This window comes from Psammomys obesus, unplaced genomic scaffold (assembly GCF_907164565.1).
Source record: "Psammomys obesus unplaced genomic scaffold, mPsaObe1.curated_primary_1811, whole genome shotgun sequence".
Classification (NCBI taxonomy): Eukaryota; Metazoa; Chordata; class Mammalia; order Rodentia; family Muridae; genus Psammomys; species Psammomys obesus.
The window spans coordinates 10,031,324-10,054,695 of record NW_026590062.1 but is presented as its reverse complement, the minus strand read 5'-3'; the positions used below and the strand labels follow the sequence as shown (position 1 = coordinate 10,054,695).

At 43.0% G+C, this 23,372-nt stretch overlaps 1 protein-coding gene across 1 annotated transcript in view; it reads right to left on the bottom strand.

The window, feature by feature from the left end:
• The window catches only part of Naa25 (N-alpha-acetyltransferase 25, NatB auxiliary subunit), a 49,384-nt gene that overhangs the window by 20,633 nt on the left and 5,379 nt on the right, over positions 1-23,372 (bottom strand). Inside the window, exons 2-14 of the mRNA XM_055606225.1 lie at positions 19,644-19,729; positions 17,912-18,050; positions 15,133-15,251; positions 12,513-12,587; positions 11,402-11,509; positions 11,039-11,117; positions 8,574-8,685; positions 8,050-8,139; positions 5,771-5,940; positions 4,994-5,106; positions 2,706-2,913; positions 1,843-1,932; positions 380-560 (exon numbers count right to left, since the gene is read on the bottom strand). Coding sequence (XP_055462200.1) covers positions 380-560; positions 1,843-1,932; positions 2,706-2,913; positions 4,994-5,106; positions 5,771-5,940; positions 8,050-8,139; positions 8,574-8,685; positions 11,039-11,117; positions 11,402-11,509; positions 12,513-12,587; positions 15,133-15,251; positions 17,912-18,050; positions 19,644-19,729 — 1,570 coding nt within the window. The remainder of the gene's footprint in view (positions 1-379; positions 561-1,842; positions 1,933-2,705; positions 2,914-4,993; positions 5,107-5,770; positions 5,941-8,049; positions 8,140-8,573; positions 8,686-11,038; positions 11,118-11,401; positions 11,510-12,512; positions 12,588-15,132; positions 15,252-17,911; positions 18,051-19,643; positions 19,730-23,372) is intronic.

Below are 23,372 nucleotides of genomic sequence, written 5' to 3'. Positions count from 1 at the left end.
GAAAGAAAGAAAGAAAGAAAGAAAGAAAGAAAGAAAGAAAGAAAGAAAGAAAGAAATGCCCTTAAGTAATTGCATAGCATAGCACAAACTCAAACTCAAAGTGAAGCCTTGGATCAGAGGCAAGAGCAAGGGAGTAGAGAGTCCAAAATAAAGTCCGAAATATACACCCCAAAAAAGGGCGCAACTGCGCCTTGTCCAACAGCTGGTGCTGTCTCTGGGGAACCATTTGACTGTTCTGAAGCTTCAAACTCTAGCTCAGAGATGCAGATCCTCATGCCCTGACTAGTACCTGGAGCCCTGCATTGCCACTGTCTGCACAAGTGAGTTCCCAAGGCCTGGCGCAGCTGCCTGCTCAGTATTCAGAGTATATACTACCAACCCAATGGTGTCGTGCTGGATATGCTTGGCATCAAGGCTGGAGTAAAGATCCACCACTGGCTCAAATGCACCCAGCATGCAGTAGATTCGAACAAGCAGCAATTTGAACTGAGCATTGGATGGGCTGTGTGTTAAGCCTTCTTCCAGCAGAGTCAGGGCCTGCCACATGGCAGTCTCCTCACCTAGAATCAAAACACATCATTATCAACTCATCTTTAAGAACAGATTTCCTAACAACGAACCTGCCGACATCATCACCTGAACTGACGAGGCTATCAATGAGAGGATGCTTACTATTTTTAGATACAGACCTGGGATCAAAACAGGAAATCTCCTTGAATACAAAGTCCCTCAGTAGTTACATCAGTGCTTAAATACAGTGTGAAAAAAAAAATGCTGCATGATCTTGGGAGGGAATCATGGAATCTCATAGATTCTCCAAATCTCAGATTTGGAGAAGAGAAAGGCTTTTAAGAACTGGAGAATGCTAACCCTTCCCTGCAGAGTTTTCCCTACAAGACCTACAAGATATTATCCTAACATGTCATTTTTATTTCATATGTAATACCACACATGATACTTAAACAAACAAACAAACAAACAAACAAAACAACAACAAAAACTCTATTAGAACTAGAGAGGTGCCTCAGCAGATAAGTGCTCCCAAACAAAGCGCAGCCGAGTTCAATCCCTGGGTCCCACATGGAAGGTGAACTGCTTCCTCCAGTTGTCCCCTGACCTTTACACATGAGCCATGGCACATTTGTGTCCACAGGATATATATACACATAAACACATAAAATGCTTTTTTTTTTTTTTTTTTTTTAAGAAGCAAATGTGGTAGCGCACTTCTCTAATCTCAGCACTCGGGATGCAGAGGCAGGTGGACTTCTCTGAGTTTGAGGCCAGCCTGGTCTACAAAGTGAGTTTCAGTCTGCCAGGAATACAAGGTGAGACCTTGTCTCAAAAATCAAAATATAAAAACAAACAAACCAAACAAACATTTTTTACTATAATTTTTTAAGGTAAATAAAGGGTTTTTCTGTTCTGCGGGGCTGCCCATCTACCTCTGAGTCAATGTGGTCCGCTTGAACTCTAGCTTTGTTTCATGGCGACTATTCTTTATGCAGCTACATTGAGAAACCATGAGGCTGGAAAGATGACTCAGTGGTTAAGAGCACTGTCTGCTCTTCCAGAAGAAAGTGGGTTCAATTCCCAGCACCCACATGGTGGCTCATGACCAAAATGGTACTGATGGCCTCTTCTAGCACTCAGGTGTACTATGCAAACAAAGCACTCCTATATTAAGAAAGTACATAAATAAATAAAATAAAACAAAACAATCAGATAGCTGCTCATTAGAGAGCAGGAAGAGCTGGGTCTAAGAAAGTTGTGAATGTGGAGCTTGCACAGTGTGAGGCCTCCAACACCAAGCAAGCCCAAGAGCTGACACAGATGTCCTACCTGCTTCTCTCCAGATATCAATGAGCACATGGACAGCGAGGAGGCAGTAATAGTCAGAGAACTGCAACTCTGTCTTCAAACAAGAGCGCCCTAGGGGAAAATCACATCTGTTCTTAATACTTATTCATCAAGTGCTACTACAAGAGGCTTTTGTTTATTTGCTTTTTAAGAAAGAAAAATAACAGGCAGAGAAAGAGGAAAAAGAAAACATACTGAAGACAGATTCAAGCCATAATAACTGAGGATGTAGAGTGGAAATAAAGTACTTGCCCAGCATACATGAGGCCCTGGCTTCCATCTCTGGTAAGAAGAGAATGTATAGGAGAAAGGATGGAAGGATGGATGGATGGATGAATACAAACCAAAGGCTTAAAAAAAGTCACACTCAGCTAGAACAGAAACGTTCCCAGGTGTACATGCCAGTCACAAGGGAAAGATCTGAAGAAGTCTGACGTTAAAGAAAGAACCACGGCCCAACCTCCCCTGCCAAGTAGTATGTACAGCAATGCTTTTGCAACAACTTTACTGAGCACTTGCATTTCCATCAAGTGTCCAGCAAATCTAGTCGGAGGGGTCCCTGCTTCCAAACTGGACATTTACCTTACAAAGCACACTGCTTCACACAGCCTTTATGAAGACTAAGGACAGATCTCCCAAGTTCAAAAACCCTCACATATCATGAATACATTTAAGAACCATGAACAGCCCAGCTGATGAGAAGAGGCACCACACAACAATAGGACTAAGAAAGCTTCTGAGTACTCAGAAAGCCAGGCACATGATCCAATATTCCTGACTTCTCAGTCTTAGCAGAACTGGGGTACAGGGCAGGGAAGACTTCACCCATCTGAACAGCTACTCACCAAATTCCAGTCCATGCTGGTACCTTAACATTAATTCTCTGACCACATCCAGCTTCTGATTCTTATCCATGATATGGTACAAGCCAAGGAGCCTTGTCAGCTGCACAACACACAGATGCTGCTGCAGGGCTCGGATGTCAGCTGGCAGAGCAAGCTTATCCTCTGTTGGTGTTGACAACGGAACAACTCCAAGAAGCTGGTTAATGAACTGCAGAGAGGATGAACAAAGGCCACACAATGCAAGCACATTATATCACCTGAGATGCTCTATAAAAAGAACCCCTGCACTGTGCCATCTCTACCACCAACAGCTATTGTTCAGCCTCTACCTCCCACACCAGGTGTGGTGTTGCATGCCTGGGGAGGTGGAGCAAGTTCAAGGTCATCCACTGCTATGCAGCCTGGAGTATAAGAGATCCTTTTTCTACCCCACATTTCATTGTGTGTGTGTACCTGCATATGCCAGTGGACTACTCAGTGGATTACTGAGTGTAATGCTCATGGAAGCCAGAAGAGGTCACCAGATGCCTAGGGACTGGAGTTACAGGTAGTCGTAAGTCATGTGGGTGCTAGGAATCAAACATGGGCTTCTACAAGAGCAGCCAGTGCTCTTAATCACTGGGCTATTTCTCCAGCTCCCAAAGAATCTATCTTTAAAAACCTGATTTTTTTTTTTAACTTTTAAAAAGTTATAGCAAAATTACAAAGTAAAATAAGACTATGAGACTCCCTGGACTAGCTTTCATTCTTGAGCCAGCAGCCTCCTCTAAGGAAACAAGCCTTGTTGTGTGGGGTTCCCTGGTACTCAAACAAACCCGTCAAGTACAGCTGCTCAGAAGCCTTCATGCAGCCTTCATCAGAGTCTTTGGCAGGAGACAGAGCCTTCTCCTCAGAACAGCCCTGCCACCCAGTGCTTCCAGCAGGAAGAAGGCCAGCACTGTTGGACAAGACCCTCTCCCCCATTGCTCAGAACATGACCTGCTCACATGAGCTCAAGTAATCTGGTCCACATGGTCACCTGGATTCTACTTAGATTCCCTCCAAAACAAAACTCACCGTACTTTTTGGAGGACTCTGACTATTACCTTTTTCTCACTGAACCAAAAATTCTATTCCCTCCTCCCCTCCCTCTTCTACATGACAGCTGTCCAAATATATCTTTCCCAGACCAAACTTACCTACTCACCTCTTTTTCTCTTGTAAACATCAAATGCTCCTAGAACCCAGATTCTTTTCTACATGTTACATTTTACCCGATAGTTTGTAGGTCTATCCCAAGAACAGTTCCACTAAAGCAATGCAGTCTTTCAGAGCCCCATTGAGATGACTGGATCCTATGAGTTAGGTATCTGAGATTAATATCATGTACCATACATGTGCCCTAGACAGGTTAAAGCCTGCCAAAGTACTGAGTCCTGGTGGATTGAAGACATGCATTCCACTATTCTCAATCCACTTCATTCACTCCTAATGGGAACAGAAAGCATCAGCTTTGGCACAGCAAGGCTTCCAGTCCTCACAAGCTTTGCTACATGGTTACTAGTAAAAAAGTAGATGGGAACTGCTGGCTTTATCCATGGCCTTCTCACTTTACATGGTGCTGTATTCCACCTCAGGCACACTGCTTCAGTGGACAGAGGACTCCAAGTGCCTAACAAAGGACGGCTCTGGAGCACGTGCTAAACACTTTGAGTATGAAACCGTCTAGGGCAGTGATTCTCAATCTATGGTTGTGACACCTTTGTGGGTTGAATGATCCTTTCACAGGGATCGCGTATCATACATCCTGTATATCAGACCTTTAAACTACATCTCATACAGCAGCAAAATACAGATATCAAGCAATAAAATAACTGTGTGGTTGGGGTCACAACAACATGAGCAACTGTATTAAAGGGTTGCAATGTTAGGAAGATTGAGAACTGCTGTTTAGGGTGCTCCTATGTATGGCACTCTAGCATGTAAGGACTCAGCAGGAGGTACAGGCTACAAAAGTACCAGCCTAGCTTGACTTAGGCATGCTCAGCCACTAGATGAGAAGTTAGCTGGACTCAGTGGCTCACACTTGATCTCAGCATTTGAAGGGAGAGGAAGGGCCCTGAGTATGTGATCCTGTCTCAGAAAAATGAAGTTCCTCTTGTTGTGGAGAAAGTCCACTGGCTTTAATTCTGACTTACAGGATGTGACAGTGCCGAGCACTGTGGCTGCAGGACAGTTACTATACCACCTCCTGCTGAAGTGTCTGTTTGGACACTTCAGCCAGTAGCAGCACTCTGAGGGACACGTACTTGTGTGCACTGGGCAGCAGGCAAGAGGTCAACAAACACCTTCAGGTCTGTGAAGCAACATGGCTTATCCCCGAACTTCTTGAAATACTGGAACATTAACTCTTCTGGGTCACCTTAAAGAATACAATAAATTAGCTATAGACTGAGGCAATTTCTAGAACATACCTAATTAGATTAGAGACATGCCTAATCTAAAAGGATCTGTTTTATTTAAATTAACTTTGTTTAAACCCAGGCATGGTGGTACACATCTTTAATTCTAGCACTCCCTATATCAAAAAAGAAAAAAATAAGAGTCATATGTTGGGCATACCGGCAATCCTAGCACTTGGGAGATAAAGGCAGTTTAAAGCTATCCTGAATTACACTGTGAGCTCCAGGCTGCCCTTCCCACTTTCTAAAAAAAAAAAAAAAAAAAAAAGCTAAGAATGGTAGCTCAGACTGGGGAGACTGAGTTCCAGGCCAGTTTGGGCTACTGAGTGAGAAGATCCATTCATGATAAAGCAAAAGGGAAGAGAACACTGACATACTCTGAGAAGTGTTGAAAATGGTTGAGACTGGAAATTTCTCTTTAACTGGGTCATCAAGTGCACAATGAACTAAACACACACTTATATAAAAAGCCAAGATGAATATGGGCGGAAGACGGGTCTTGTAAATAAACCATCTTTGGTAACTATTTTCAGTCAGTAAGTGCATTGATAATGAATACTGCACTCAAGATTTGGGAGACCTCTCATCTTCTCTGGGTTTCACCACTATCCAACCATTTCTTACCCAGCCTGTACTCTTCGTTACAACCTTGACTCCGCAGGCGCCTGATGAGCTCCAGCTTAGCTAGGTGTGGGCCTCGGAGGTGTCGAGAGCTTTGCGATGCCTCCGTTATCCGATCCTCTATAAACTTTACAGCGTCTTCTGCAGAGCAGTGTACTTCCCCTTCTAAGGAACTAGAGGAAACAGAGGACACCGTAGCTGCCTCAGACTGATCTTAAGAAACAACAGGAGCAATGAAAGAACAGTGGCTGAATGTGGTGACAACTACAACCCCTGCCTGTAGGAAGCAGCTGGAAACTCAACAAGGTCAGCACGGTCTGCAGGTCAAGACCTTGCCTCAAAAGGTCAAGAGCTCCCAGTACCAGGGTGAAGAGGCTGACCCAGGCTGGTCCACATACTTCCAGGACAGCCAGCGCTACATAGAGAGCCTGTTGCAAAGAAACAAAAGAAAAGGCAAGAGCTAGCAGGAAATCAAAGTGCTGGGCAGAGTCCCTGACATGAGTAGTGATGCAGCCTCCATCGAGTGAGGTCAAGCAGGTGTGAGAAATTCATGAGCCTGACCTAACAGGTAGTAATTAACAAAATTACTCTTAGCTTTGATTCCTGGATACTGTAGAATAACAAACTACTCCCACATCTTTAAAGATAGTGAGGTGGCAAAGTGGTTAAAGCACCACCACTGTGAGCCTGACCACCTGAGCTCTACCCCAGGACCAAACAGAAGGAAGAGGGGACTCCTACAAGGTGTCCTCTGACCTACATGCACATGTGGTGGCACACAAGCACACACACAAATAGATGAATAAAGATTTTTGTTTTGTTTTGTTTTTTCCTTTATAGTTTTTCGAGGCAGGGTTTCTCTGTGTAGCTTTGGCTATCCTAGACTCACTTTGTAGACCAGGCTGGCCTTGAGCTTACAGAGATCTGCCTGCCTTTGTCTCCCAAGTGCTGGGATTACAGGAATGCGCCACTGAGACCAGCTTGGTTTGGTGTTGAGACAGGGTTTCTCTGTGTAGCTCTGGCTGTCTTAGAACTTACTCTGTAAACCAGATTGGCCTCAAATTCACAGAGATCCCTCTGCCTCTGCCTCTGCCTCCAGAGCGCTAGAATTCAGGGTGTGCACCACCACACCTGGCTAAATAAAGCTTTTTTTTAAAAAAATACTAATTCTTAAAGATTCAACTTAAACTTGCTTAATATTACTTATATAAAAGGGGGAACGGGGCTGGAGAAATGGCTCAGAGGTGAAGAGCACTGTCTGCTCTTCCAGAGGTCCTATGTTCAATTCCTAGCAAACACATGATGGCTCACAACCATCTATACTGAAAACTGGTGCCCTCTCCTAACATGCAGGTACATGCAGACAGAGCATTCACACATAAAACAAATAAACAAATATAACTTTAATTTAGAAAGGCGGGTAGAAAAATTCTGTAATAATTCAATTACCGTCCAAAGCAGAAACATTAATGGATTATAAAAACATCTCTGAGATGTTCTTGAGCCACTAACAAAAAGCCCCACTCTCATGGTACATAGCTGCATTAACAAATAACAGGAGCAAGTGGGGAGGTGAGGTGCTGCTGGGATTTATTTTACACTAATAGGTTACATGGGACACCACATGGGGACTAAAAAAAGAAGTTATACAGGTACATGTGATTATTACAGTAACCCAAAGGGTTATTTGAAAGGACTGGAAAGATAAAACACTGATGCACAATGAACTCCTTTTGTTCCATCACACTCAGAAGTACCACTAAAATCCAGACATGCTGGCACATGCCTGTGACCCCATTCCTTGGGCTAATGCAAAACAGCAATCCTTGTACTGGAGATGCAGTTCAGTGCTGAAAAGGCTTGACCCTGGGGTCAACTCTCAGTGCACGGGCAAAGACACTAACTCAACAAAGATAACAACCATTTGGGGACACAGGTAAAGAAACCCAAAAGTGTCACTGTAACTTGCCCAAACCAAACCTTTTAAAATGCAACATACAGGCTACAGAGATGGCTCAGCAGTTATGAGCACTGGCTATTTCAGAGGTTCAGTTCCCAGCATCCACACAGCAGCTCACTCATCAATAACTCCTGTTTCAGAAGATACAATGCCCTTTTCTAGTCTTCCTGAGCACTATGCACATACAGTGCATACATATACATATTGGTAAATTACTCATATATATAAAATAAAATGTAATCTCTGAAAAACATTTAAAAATATGTAACACACATCCCCCTTTAAATATTAAGATATGGAAGTGAAAAAGATGGTGACTTACTGTTCCCCTTCAGCAGGAGGTGTCCAGGACTCTTCAATCAGTCGAAAGACAGAATCGAAATAAGTCAGATAGAACTGCCAGTCATCAGAGCTAAAATCAGATTGAACGATGCACACAGGATTAAACCCAGGTTGTGATAAAGCTGCTTTAGGAACCGTGACTGCAACCCATTTTCTAATCATACCCTTCATGTACCAGGAGCCCCAAGGTGGGTGATGCCAAGGCTGTGATAGCCTGAGGCTGAGATGCTCAAAAACTAACAAAAGCTCCCAATGAGCTCTTTCTATAGAGGAACTGGGTGGAGAGGGCAGCCCCTCTGAGTGTCAAATGTAGGAATAAGTGCTACTCCCCAAGACCCAGCTCAGCTACCACCATAAAGGCAACACTGGACCATAATAGAAAGTAAAGCTCATTGAAAACTTCCAAACCTCTAAAAGACACCCAGAACCCTCATGGCACACAGAGAGCATCAGTCTCAGGTGGGGCCTGGAAATCTTGCCCCACAAGCAGTAACATCAACTCACTTTTTCAACAGGAGGCGTCGGGAAAGGGCATTGCACTCTGGCCACTTGCTCAGTTTCTTGTACATGGCCATGCATTTGTTTTCCCGACTCTGAATTTCACTTGTCAACTTCTCTACAATAAAAAGTACAAAAGTGGTGGGCTGGTTTCACATCTCAGAATAAAACCCAATTACAGGAAAAACAAGGTCACATTTTCTTGCTCCCTCTTAGAATACACACTATCTTACATAGATCATCTTCCTAAATAGAAAACTCCCAACAATGACTTTTGATAATCACGGATGAGCCACATGTAAAATCTAGCATTTCAGGACTAGAAAGCTCAGCGGACACATTTGAAATGGGGTAAGAAAGGTGACTTTTTTAAAAGATTTATTTACTATGTATATAGTGCTCTGCTTACATGTGTGCTGTAGGCTAGAAGAGGGTACCAGATCTCATTATAGATGATTATGAGACATGTAGTTGCTAGGAATTGAACTCAGGACCTCTGGAAGAACAGGCTGTGCTCTTAACCCCTGAGCAATCTCTCCAGCCACAGAAAGATGACATTTTAAAGTAGAAGACAAAACTACTTAGAAGAGTTGGGCGAGAAAGACAGTAAGTAGCAAGTACATTATCAATGGGGCTCACAGAGACAACCTTGCATCTATCTGAAGAAGGTCAAGCTACACCAAAAACCAAAGAAGGGGCTGAAGAGGTGGCACCGTGGTAAAGAACACAGACTGCTCTTCAAGAGGACCAGGGTTCAGTTACTAGCACCCACACTGCAGCTCAATACTATCAGTAATTCCAGTTCCAGGGGCCCTGATGCCCTCTTCTGGCCTCCATGGTCACTTCATATATATGATGTAGGCATGCATTCAGGCAAATACCCATACATATAAAATAAAAGTAAATGTTTGAAAGAAGAAAGGAAAGAAAAAAAAAAAAGACTGGGCTCAGATGTGATGATGCATACCTATTCTGCCAGCACGCGGGACACAGAGGCCAGGGTTAGAAGCTAATTTGGTCCACATAATGAATTCCAGGCCAGTCAGCCCTACGCAACAAGACTTTGTCTTCAAAAGCCAAAGAAGGACAGTTTTGCCAGGCATGAAGGCTCTGCCTGTAATCCCAATACTTAGGAGGCCGAGGCAGAATGACTGCTGTTTGAGGCCAGCCTGAGCTACATCCAAGGTTGCAGAGGTAAGACTGTCTCAAACACCTCACAAGACAACAGGCTGAAGAGAGAGCTCAGCAGTTAAGAGCACTGTTGCTGCTGCAGAGGACCCAGGTTTAATCCCTAGAACCCACATGGCAGCTCACAACCATCCATAACAGTAATCCCAGGGCATCTGTGGGCATTACAAACATGACACACACTCCACACATGCAGTAAAATACTCATACACTTAAAACCTGGCAAGAGCAAGCAACAGGGTAGAAGATCCTGGATACACCCTCTCATACACCTTCAGTCTAAAGCCATGAATTATCTTTAGTTAAAAACATTTTAAGGCAGCCCAGTGTTGGTAGCGAACAATTTTAATACCCATACTCAGGAGGCAGAGGTGGGCAGATCTTTGAGTTTGAGGCCAGTTTGATCTACTGAGCAAGTTCCAGGACAGCCAGGATATACAAAGAAATGCTGCCTCAAAAAACAGAGACAAACAAACAGTTTAACCCAGGAGTTTTCAGGCAGCACAAACTGGGCTCAAAGGAAGAAACTGGAGGTAGGGCACGAGAAAAGTAAGGTAGAGGAAACCTGGAGGAAGATAGGAGAGGTTGGAGAATGAATAGCATCAAAATGCATTATAAGAAATTCTCAAAGAATTAATTAAAAAAAAAAAAATTACTGAACCAGGCATGGTAGCACACGGCTTTAGGCCCAGCACTCCTCAGACAGAGGCAGCTGGATTGCTGTGAGTTTGAGGCCTAGAAAGAGAGTGCCGGAAAACCAAGGCTACACAGAAAAACCCTGTCTCAAAAAACAAAAACAAAGACAAAAATAAAATAAAATAAATAAAATAAAAAAATACAAGAAAAGAAAAAATTATTGTTTCATTGTTTGTTTGTTACCAGTTTTCTCTACATAGCTCTGCCTGTCCTAGAACTCACTATGTAGTCCAGGCCTGCTTCTGCCTCCCAAGTGCTAGGAATAAAAATATTTTTAATGGGAACTAAAGAGATGACTCAGGGGATAAGAGCATTGAATGCTTTTTCAGAGAACTCAGGTTCAATTCCCAGCACGTACACAGCAGCTCAAAACTGTAACTCTAGCACAGACATACATGTAGGCAAAACAGCAAAGCACATAAAATAAATAATTTTAAATATATATATTTTAATAGTTTAAATATAAATTTAGAAAACAAAGAAGACGAGAAGCACAAAGTCATTCAACTTTTATGACTGCATAGGAGTTTACAAGAAATAATTTTCATCTTCAAATTAAAAACAAAACAGAAAACTCTATAAATTACCTCCTAATTTCCCTCTAATGACATCCAGGGCTTCCTGGTACTTCCCCAACCGTTCCAGGATCATATAATAAAGTTCGACCTTGCAAAAGACACAAACAGTTGCAGTATTGAGATGTCAGCAGCAACATAAGCATCTGTGTATTCATTACAACTATTTAACAGAACTGTGTCAAGATCTCCCTTTCCACACACATCTTGGCAGAGTGCACTTGTTGGCAACAGCTTGGCTTCACTGCGCCTGAGCTAAGCCTGCCTGGTCTTGTTTACTCAAGGTCCAGATGGGGTCACCAGCTAGGAGTCGGACATTGGGATACAAGGCTTGTGTTGTCACAATTGGGGAATGGAGGAATGGTGTGTACTCACTTCCGCTTCAGCTTCTATTTTGTCCTCTTTCACCATTTTCTCTACCATCCTCTCTGCCAGGGGCAGGAACATGGTTTTTGAGAGGTTCTCATCTCGTGCAGATATGGACTACAGGAGGAAAGATAAGTGATACTTTGAGCTCTCGCCTGCGTGCTCTGTTCAGGTCACCATGTAGACACCACAACCACTGTGACCTGTTGCTGCAGGATATTTGATCACAGAGAATGCATTTACTAGAAAAGCCTGTTTCTAGTTGCAGTGTGGCTCAGCCCTAACACACAACCTTCAATCCAAGAGCTTTCTGCTTGAACAGGATTAAATAAAGATCAAGAGGCAGAACAAACAGCAGCTGACAGAAAAAAAAATAAATAAATAAGAGAGAGAGAGTAAAAGGAACCTAGGAGGGCAGAGAGATTCACAGGAAGTAGAAGGGAGAGACACTAAGTTTGAGGAGTTATTTGAGATGGCAGGAGGAAGGAGGAATCTTTTGGGGATGTCTCCTGAGGAGGTAGGAGAGCTGGGTTCTTTCTCTGCCTCTCTGAGCCATCAAGCTTTCAACCCAGCATCTAACTCCCGAGTCTTTATTGGTAAAACTGAACAGCTGAGAAAATCCTAAGCAGCCAGGCATTATGAACACCTGTAATCCCCAAATTCAAGAGGTCGAAGGACCAGGATTTTGAGTTTGAGGTCAACCTAGGTTACATAGCAAGTACAAAAAGATACTCTGTCTCAAAACTAAATAAAGGAAGCTCAAAACCTCTCAGTGGTTAAGACAGCCAGCTGTTCTTCTAGAGGACCTTGGTTTGATTCCCAGTACCCAAAAGGCAGTTCACAACTGTAATTCCAGTTAAAAGAGATCAGACACCTTTTTCTGGCCTCTGGGGCCACCAGGCTCACACGTTGCAGACACCTTTAGAAGCAAAATACCCAGACACAGAACATAAAACTGAATTAAATGAAGACTACCCCAAGTATCCCCAACTTGAGGGGCCAAAGGGTGATCTGTAAAGACCCTCCATCACTTGGTGCAGTATATTACTTAAGTTCAAAGTTCATTACAAACAATGATGGTAAAGAAAGACTTCAATCCCACACTGAGTCACATACTTACTTGCATGATTAAGCTCATCACGGACCAAAAGTAGTAAGGGTTTTTGGGGACAATCTTATATAGAGCCATGCCAGCCTGAAAGATAAGAGAACTTAATTTAGAAAACAGAAGATAGAGAACAATTAATAAACTGGAAATGAAAACAATAAATCTGGATGTGTGGCACATTTCTGAGGAGATGCAACTAGGGTATGTATGCAACACGATTACATACCCTAGTTGGTGGCAGTGCTGGGTGACCACTTCAGCAACACAAATATCGGCAACACAAATAAATAAATGGCAAGTTTTACATCCTAAGTTATAGTTCAACTTCTGAACTGCTGTTCTAAAGTCAAAGTTCAAAACTCATCAAGTGGACAAGGCCCAGAACAGTTCTAAGAAGACTACCACAACACACAAAATCTGACTGTAAGTATCAGGTTCAGTTTCCAGCGCACACTCACAGCTGCTCACAACCTTCCATAACTAACAGACCCAAGGGATCTATAGTTTCCTTCTGGCCTCCTCAGGTACTGTACACAAACATCCACATAGCAAAACATATATATAAAATAAAATAAAAAGGGGACTGGAGAGATGGCTGAGGTGTAAGAGCACGTACTGTCTTTCCAGAAGGCCCGAGTTTGAGTCCCAATATCCATGTCAGACAGGTCACAATTGCGTATAACTCCTGTACTGGAGGATCTGATGCCTCCAGCACTTACATACACATACTCACATACACTTTTTCACTGCGTAGCCTTGGCTGGCCTGGTCTTGCCCTCACATCGGTCTACCTGCCTCTACCTCCCAGAGTGCTGGGATTACAGGTCTGTGTCACTACACTCGGTCAGACACATACATTTAATGAAAGTAACAATAAATTAAAAAAAAAAAATCACGTGAGGTGATTTTAAGAAAGGTGAGTTCAAATACATACATGTTGTTCTTTCCTCTTTAAGAGAAAATGAAGTATTACTATGAAATCCCCTGAAAAAAATAGTATCCCAGATAGACCTTAAAGGACAAAATAAGGTTCTTGACCAGATGAAGATATTTATGACACACAAACATTTACATTCAACAGCTCAGAAAGCCAATCAATTCTCAGCAGGAGAAATGAGTCTGAACAAAATCAAGAAAAATGAGTCATGGGGTTGGAAAGATGGCTCAGTGGCTAAGAAAGCCTGCTATCCTTCCAAAGGATGTGCGCTCCACAGCACACATGCACACATAAAGAAAAATCAAGAGGGCCAGGAGACAGCTTAATAGGAGAGCACTGGTCCAGCAACCAGAAATCCCTGGGTCCAACCTCTAGAACTACTTTAGAAAACAAAGTCAAAGGCTGGGCTTTGCATGAAGGACACACAACCAGCATTTGCAAGGCCCTATGTTCAATCTCCAGCACCAAAAATGAAAGAAAAGAAAACAAGTTCATAAGAAAGAAACATAATTACTCTGGTTGTAAAGAATTGAAAGGGGAGAGGAAAAGTCTACTTCTAAGTCTCTGCCTTTCCAGGATTGAGTGTTAGTGGTACTACACAGGGGCAAAAAGGGAAGAAAGCAGGGTGGGTGATAAGAAGCTGCGCCAGGATGTTGCCTGCAACAGAAGGCCCTGATAGCACATTGGAAGGAGAACCAAGACGGGTGGGAGACAGAGCAGACCCTCAGGGTAAGGTGGAAGACAGCCTAAGCTGTCTAGAGCTGCCTATATCTAACGGCAGGGGACACATACTCTCAAGGAATGGTTGAAGAATGTTAGAAGGCAAATTTTAGACATGATTTAAGGGGAAATTTTTATAATGTCAGATTAAAGAGATACTGAGTATTAGAAATATAAAATATCCTACAGTGCAGGCAAAAACCTATAAAATGCCAGCTTGAGCTTTGTGTACACCTGACAAGCACTCCACCAACGGAGCTACACCCCGAGCCCTAACGCAATTTCCAAAAGGCTAAGGAAGATAGGCAGAAGTAATGTCTGCCTAGCATGCAGACCCCGGGTGTAACTCATCATGCCATAAAAAAACAGTAAACAAATATTAGCAAAACAGCTACTTGGAGCTTCAAAGCACAGGTTTTGATCTCTCTGGAATGTCAGCTCTATACAGAAACCAGTTCGAACCTGTATCCAAATAAGGTAAGGCTCCTTCAAAGCCTTATACAAAAAACCCCTAAAATATGATCACTAGCAAATAAGCCACCGCTGGCAAGCAAGCAAGAAAAACTTCAGCCATGGGGACTTTCCCTTGGTGAATTTATTAAACTCTCAGAAGGCTCACATAGTTCAATTAGCTGGATGTAAACTTTAGAGCAACTGTCTGTCTGTTTACTCTGCACTTTGCCATTTCTGCTCATTCATTTTCTGCAACCTGAACAGCAACATCAAGCAGGAAAGCAATCAGGAGCTGACACCAAACCAAAACAAATACACCATCAGCCAGTCAGAGGCAAATAAAATAAAAAAATAAAATAAAGTAAAATAAATAAAATAAAATATAAGTAAAATAAAATAAAGTAAAATATTTCAAAACTTTGAACAGTATGTAACTGACCAATCAACACACACACACACACAGCCGGTTCAATGACATTAGAGACTTTACGCCATACCAGAGGTGTGTGGGGATGCGGTTACCTGCTGCATCTTCTTGTACTCTCCCACTCTGGCATAGGCCATAAAGAGGTGAGAGTGATACTCCTCACTGTTGGGAACTTTCTTCACAGCTGCCTCATAAAGCTTTGTGACTAACTCCGCTAAGAGGAAGAGAAGCAAGATTTGGTTACGCTTCCATGAGAGAAAACCCCAACACTCTTCATTTTCCTGTTTGGTTAAATCAGTGTACCCTTCTAATGCTAAAATCCTTTAAAACAGTTCCTCATGTTGTGGTAACCCCAACCATAAAATGATTTTGTTGCTATTTCATAAGTGTAATTCTGCTCCTGTTATGAATCATAATATAAATATCTGATGTGACCCCCAAAGGGGTCTCTAGCCAAGGGTTGAGAACCGCTGGGTTAAGGGTTCCTCTTGTCACTAAAGGAGGAGGCATTGTGCCATATGGACACTGCTCTTCTGCTCAAGTGTTGCTTGGATGAAGCATGGGTTAGGTCACTCCTCCTCATCACAAGGGCACCTTTACTTTGTAGGAACGGTCACTGTAGTTCCCCAAGGTTCTGTACAGTGTCATGGCCTGGCTTTCATGCTGTTCTCACTGCCCAGATTCTTCTGTCCTCTCTTCCACTCGGTAAGTTCCACCAAGTACCCAGTTCTAGGCAAAACCCCAACCAATCACAGCCCTCTTTGCATGGTCCACCCCCAACAGTCTACCTCACCCCAATCTGATCACTGTCTGCTGCCTGTGTTCCACTCCTACTGAAAGAGAAAGCCTCAGCTGGGCTCAGCACCGCACACGTGAAATCCTAGCACTCAGGAACTTAAGTAAGGCAGAAGCTGGCAGATCTCTGTGAGTTCGAGGCTAGCCTGGTCTACACAGCAAGTCCAGGATAGCCAGAGCTACACAAGAAACCCTGTCTCAAAAAAACAAAAAACTGAATGAAAGAGAAAGCCTCTATTGTAGCATTTACTGACAGTTGAGGCATCTAGGTGCGGCAGCCCATGCCTATGATAGGAGTTGGCAAGGTGGAGTCCAGCCTAGCTGTGGACTGAGTTCTAGGCTATCCTGGCCTAGCCAGTAACACCCATTTCAAAAACAAAACAAAAAACCTTAAAAACGTTAAGGATTAAGTGTACCTTAGGAGCTGAGCTGAGCTTGCCTAGCATGTGTGAGGCCCTGGGTTTGATCCCCAATAGCATGGAAATAATCAACATTGTCTTTCTTCATCTTTAAGCAAAGAAGTGCTCTCTGATACATTCTATTCCTAATGTGGTGGCCGCATGGAATGAGTATTCCCTAACAATGAATGTGGACATAAGACCAGAAAGGTATCACACAGAAGCACAAAGCACAGACCCAGCAACAGGAAACCCAAGATAAGCTAAGGGGGCATTGTCACCAGAGAAACAGGACAGAGATCTGAAGGCAGCAGAGGGCTATGGGTGTGGTTCCGAGATAGACGGATTGTCCATCTTGAGCAAGGAAGAAGAAAAGAGGCAGAGAAGGAGGGGTAACAAGCAAGTCAATCAAAGTTATCCAGGAGAGCAAATACTTCCGGGAAAACAGACTCAGCAAGAACATCAGAGGCTTTCTCAGCATCAACAGTGTTGTAGTTCACTCTGCCTTTTTTTCCTACTGCTGAGTGTGTGAGGGAGCACAGCAGACATGCAGTGGCTACAGGACAACTCTTAGAAGTTTGTTCTCGCCTACTGTGGAGGACTCGGAGAACTAAACTCAGGCTGTCCATCTCCATAGTAGTTTTTACCTCTAAACCATTTTACCAGCCCAAGAATATTCTATTCTTAATTACAGGGTAGCTTCACAAATATTCATTATGACTCATCAAATGTACTAAAATTACATAAACAATGTAAATAATGTTTCTAAAACAATATATTTCATAATAAAATATTTAAGAAATCCAAAATGAGGCTGGAGCATGGTGGTGCACATATTTAATCCTAGCAATAGGGAGCCGGAGTCAATACCTCTGTCATTTCTGAAAGAAAGAGAGGAAGAGAGAGAGAAAGAAAGAAAGAGAGAAAGAACGAAAGAGAGGGAGGGAGAGAGAAAGAAAAGAAGAAAGAGAGAAAGAAAAGAGACAAAAAGAGAGAGAAAGAAAGAAAGAAAGAAAGGAAGAAAGAAAGAGAGAAAGAAAAGAGACAGAGATAGAGAAAGAGAGAAAGAAAGAGAGAGAGAAAGAAAGAGAAAAAGAAAGGGAGAGAAAGAAAGAGAAAAAGAAAGGGAGAAAGAAAAAGGAAGAGAGGGAGAAAGAGAGAGAAAGAAAGGGAGGAAGAGAGAAAGAAAAAAGAGAGAAAGAGAAAGGGAGAAAGAGAAAGAAAAGAGACAGAGAGAGAGAAAGAAAGAGAGAGAAAGAGGGAGAAAGAGAAAAAGAAAGGGAGAAAGAGAAAGGAAGAGAGGGAGAAAGAAAGAGAAAGAAAGAGAGGAAGAGAGAAAGAGAAAGAAAAAAGAGAGAAAGAAAGAAAGGGAGAAAGAGAAAGAAAAGAGACAAAGAGAGATAGAGAAAGAAAGAGAGAGAAAGAGGGAGAAAGAGAGAGAGAGAAAGAAAGAAAGAAAGAAAGAAAGAAAAAGAAAGAAAGAAAGAAAGAAAGAAAGAAAGAAAGAAAGAAAGAAAGAAAGAAAGAAAGATAGTAAGTTAGTTGACTCTCATTCCAAGTAAAGGAAGCTAATGCATTTAACTATCCTGGCGAAGTTCTCCACAGGCCACAGTCAATGAATGCATTCCATTCATCTGTCTACTGCCATCCACTGTTCAGGGCGACATAGAAAGTCACTTACGCCGGTGCATCTCCCGGTAGAGGATTGTCAGGGCCTGAAGGGAGTTGTCATCTGTGGGCTCAAGGGCAGCTACCTCCTGGGCCAAGGTGAAGGCTTCTTCCTGTTTTCCAGTTCTCTGTAAACCAATCGCCTTGAGAACCTGACCGCAAGAAGAAAAAAATCAGTTTACACAAGAAAAGCAAAGCTAAGGCAGAAGGCTGAGTACCAGTTCTGCATCTGGGCTACAACAGTGAGAGGCCAGCTGCAAAAAGCAAGGAGGGGGTGGGAGCAAGGCTGAGAAGGCGCTTCCTTGGAAGCACTATAGCCAAGCCAGAGCCCAAACATCATCATATGCTCCTAACACCAGCGCTGGAAAGGCAAAGGCAAGTGTTCGCGGGACAGTCAGGCAGCCCAGCCTACCTGGCCTGTTTCAGACCTGTGCAAGTCTGTCTCAAAATAAATGAACGAACAAACGGGCTGGAGAGCTGAATTAGTAATTAAGAGCACTTGCTGGTATATAAAATTAGGACCAAACTTTGGATCCCAGCACTCACAAGGCCTATGACTCCAGCTCCAAGCGAACTAATCCCCATTCTTGTCTCCACAGCCATGGAGGATAGAGGGTATACAGACAGACGCATACATAATAAAATCTTAGTTTGTGTTCAATTTTTTGAGATAGGGTTTCTCTGTATAGTCCTGGCTGTACTACAAATCACACTGCAGACCTGGCTGGCCTTAAACTCACACTTGCCTCTGCCTCCACAGTACTGGGATTAAAAGTGTCTTCCACTACTACCAGACTGTAAATTTTTTAAAAAGTCACCTCTGCTTCAACATGTACTCACATGTATACCAAAACCCACACATGCACACAGAGGACAAGGAAACGCAAACCAAGAGCTAGGCTGAAAGCAGAAGCTGCAAGGGATACTGAGCTGCTGAGCAACTAAAAATAAACAGCAACTAAAAAGTCCTTCTTACTCTAGTCATAGTAAAAGTACCTAATATTGTTTCTGGAGATTGTGAAAATAAGCTGGGTAGTGCTGGTGCATGCCTTTAATCCCAGCTCTCAGGCTAGTCTGGTCTACAAAGTGAGTTCCTGGACAGCCAGAACCACAACGAAACCCTGACTAGGCGGGACTGTGAAAATAAAATAATGAAGCAGTATCCCCTAACACACAGTTATATTTCAATTAAATACTATCTATGCAATATAAAGTGCTCAGGACACTATGTGATATATAGGAAGGAAGGGCCAGTGAGCAAGAAAACTGGGGAGGTGATTTCATGGGTAGAGACACCTGTCAGACAAGCTTGGTAACCTGACTTCAGACCCTGAAACTGACTTGGTAGAAGGAGAGAACCAGCTCCTGAAAGTTGTTTCTCCTCTGATTTACACTGGGGCATCTGTACAGCCACTGAGAAGGGAGGTAGGGAGGGAAGGAGGCAGGGAGAAACAGCCTGGGAAAGGAAAGCAGGAGAATCAGAGCTTCAACGTCATTCTCAGTTACACAGCAAGTTTGACCCTGTCTCAAAAATAGAAAACCATCAAAAGGAGAAATAAAGACTTACAAATACAACTAACTCACTGGGCATTGTACCACATGCCTTTAAAATGGATCTCTGTGAGTCTGAGATTAGTCTGGTCTACAAAGCAAGTTTCAGGCTAGCCTGGACTACATAGAGACCCTGCCTCAAAAAAATATAAATAACACACAAATATAAATTGCTAAAGGGAAAATGCAGTTACCTTTGCACAGTGAAGATCTTTGTGTTTCTTCAACAGTTTATCAGCTTGCTGAATAGCCATTTTATTATTCCCATTATCAAGATAATCTACGGAAAAAAAAATCAGTTATCATAATCCTTCACTAAGAAACATGAGAAATAGTTTTCTTTGAGATCTTCAGAAAGTACCTTAAGTTTTTATTTAAAACATCATGCCAGAAGCTAGGAATGGTAGCTCATGCCTTTGATCCCAGCACTAGGATCTGTGAGTTCAAAGCCAGCCTGGTCTATAGAGTGAGTTCTAGGACAGCCAGGGCTACACAGAGAAATCCTATGTTGGAAAACCAAAACAAGCCAACCAACCAAACAACAGCAACAAAATTCAACAAAACTACAACATCCTGCCAAGGGCTTCTGACAATTTTTCTGTTGTCCAGCACTGCCCCTAGCATGTACTAATTAAAGTTTTCTATTAAAAAACAAGCTGGGTGCAGTGGTGCATGCCTGTGATCCCAGCACTCAAGGAGGCAAAGGCAGGTGGATCTCTGTGAGTTCAAGGCCAGCCTGGGACACCCAAGGCTACTTCGATAAACCATGTCTCGAAAAACGAAACAAACAAACAAACAAACAAACAAAAAACCAAAAAAGCAAAAAGCTCGTTTCGTGGCTAGAAGTTCAACACCCAACAGCCATGGGGCACCTCACAACCACGGAGTCAACTCTTCTCCTCATGAATTTTTTTTTTTTTTTTTTTTTGAGAACAAAGTTGAGGTTTTTTTAAACTTAAAAAAAAAAAACTTACTACTTTTTTTTTTTAATGTATGAGTGCTTTCTGCATGTATGCCTGCATGCCTGAAGATGGCATCAGATCCCATTATAGATGGTTGGTTGTAAATCACCTTGTGGTTGCTGGGAACTGAACTCAGGACCTCTGGAAGAGCAGCCAGTGCTCTTAACCTGAGCCACCTCTCCAGCCCAAGTTCTTGTAGCAGGTGAAGGCATATCCCACTAACCTGATGACCTGAGTTAGAACCTGGAGTCACATGGTAAAAAGAATCAAAAATCACCCTCTAACCTCAGGTATGCAATGTATACAACATGATAAAGAAAGAAATGCAAAAAATACATTTGTAAATGACTCTTTTAACGTCAAGTTTCAAAGTTTCAGGTGGACTACGCGCCTTCAATACAGCATCAAGTTTTTATTTTGCCAGGCAACTCAAATGCAGTGGGAAAATAGTTTACACAAAAGTCTAGGAGAGGAGAAAGGAAGCAGGTAGGGTGTGAAGGAAGGAGCACTTTCAACACAAGTCAAAAGCAACACAAAGCTCTGCTTTGAAGAACCAACGCTACTTGTCCTTTCAAAACCAATGCCTAGTGTGTATGTGTATGTGGGTGTGAGACTGATACAATTATCACAGCCAAGCGTTTCACAGCCTCACAAAGGTACTTAACCACTTTTGTGCAGTTAGCACACAAAATGCTGCCCATTTTGTATAAGAGTCCCCATCTCTCTTCCCTCCCCCTCAACAACCTACAACACTGTCGGACTTTCTGTGTGCTCCTTGAGCAAGACCAGGCAGGCAGGATTTCCTTTCTGTGTCTGGCTTATGTCACTTAGCAGTGAATTCCAGGTAGTCACAATGTCCCATCTCCATTTTGCTCAGTAGTATTTTGCTGTGTGAATGTGCACAGATTAAGGTCTGCATCCACACACCCATCAATAAAAATCAGCTTGGGGGGAGGGGCACTCCAATTCTTCATGTGTGTGTGTCTGTCTTGTCTGTCTGTCTCTGGGTGTTCTGCCTGCACCACTTCTGTGGCTGGTGCCATCAGAGGTCAGAAGAGGCTGCTGGATCTCCTGGAACTGGAGGTGTGAGCTGCCATGGAGGTACTAGTAATGTAACCCAGAGCTTCTGAAGAACACCCATTGCTCTCAACTGCTGAGCCATCTCTCCTACTCCATTTACTAAAATGTTTAGCAGCCATGTGAACACATACTATTGATGTGCAGCAGTAATGCAAGTGAAAAGACAACACACTTTATTCTGTGGGGAATCACAACCCAGAGAGGAAGGTCAGAGACCCCAACATGCAGGCAAAGGGACTAAAGAATCCTAGAGACTGGACAGCCACCAGAATAGTCCAGTGTCTAAGACCAGTTTCCTTACAGCCTTAGCTCAGGTGAAAGGCCATCAGCTGTCCTTACAGAACATGCAGCAGAGACAATCGGCACTAAACTCAGTGTTGCTCTCAGTCTGAGTCAGGTTCTAGGTTCACAGACCACATCTGGAAAGGGATAATCTCAGCACTCAGCAGGCTGAGGCAGGGAGATTACAGGGTGCTTTTTCTTTTAGCTGTGTGTGTGAGAATGTTGCAGTGTAGCTCAACCTACCTACACACTCACTATGTAAGTAATCTAGGCTGGCACTGAACCTGCTGGGATCTTCTTCAGAGTGCTGGGATGGATTAAAGGCATGCGCGACCAAGCCCAACTTCAAAAACTAGTTTCTTATTGGTGTGGCTCAGCCCTAGCACACACCTTTAACCCAAGAGCTTTCGGTAAACAAAAGATAAAGTCAACCATAGGTCAAGAGGAGGAGCAAGCAACCAGTTGACAGGGAGTGAACATAAGAAATCAAAGACACAGACCTTTAATAACAGCACTCAGGGAAGCAGAGGCAGGCTGTAAGTTTGAGACCATCCTAGTATATAAAGTGAGTCCAGGGCAACTACGGCTATTATCTCGAGGAAGAAAGAAAGACAGAAAAACAATCAAAGGAAGGAGGGACATTGAGCTGAAGGGCATTAAGATAGAGTGGAGATGGAAAAAGGAGCTTTTTTTTCTTCTCGGATGTCAGCTGACTAGGAAGGTCAACAGGGTACTTTCTCTGCCTCTCTGAGCTAGCAGGTTTTTCACTCCAGCATCTGGCTCCCAAGTCTTTATTGGTAAAAATCCAACGATTGAGATTTTGTTAAAAACATCCACCAGATGGCTTTTCTGCAGCCAGCTTGGCCCTGCTGTGCCTTCTCCCACCCTCTCACTAGTATCTTTACTTGTGCCTTTTTGTTTCTTTTAGTGGAGGGTAAAATAAAAAATTTAGTCACATTTTGTTTTCACTGTTTCCTCTCAGCAGAGATACAAGTTTCTGTTACTAATAAGGATATATATTATAATTATTTGGAGGGCAGGCGATGTAGCCTCTCATGTATTCTGGATAGAACTATATAGACAAGGATGACCATAAACTTTTCCAATTGTTTGTTTTTGAGACAAGGTGTGTCTCTGTATAGCCAGGGCTGTCCCAGACTCTCTTTGTAGACAAGGGAAATCTCTATCAGACTGCCTCTGCCTCCCTGAGTGCTGGGATGAAAGGTATGTCTTACTTTTTTTTTTTTTTTTTTGATTGGTTGTTTATCTTTCTTTTCTTTTTCAGACAGGGTCTCTAGCTAGCCTTGGCTAGCTCAATATGCACAATAACCAGGCTGGCCTTGAAGTCACAGAGGTCCACCCGCCTCTACCTCCCAAACACTGAGATTAAAGAGAAAAAAAAAAAAATCACATTTATTTATTTATTTGTGTATGTGTAGATCCAAAGCCAGACTGGTCTATGTAGTAACTTCCAGGCCAGCCAGGCCACACAGTGACCACAGGCCAGCATGCACACGCGCACACACACACAAGAAGGAAAGAAGGAAGGAAGGAAGGAAGGAAGGAAGGAAGGAAGGAAGGAAGGAAGGAAGGAAGGAA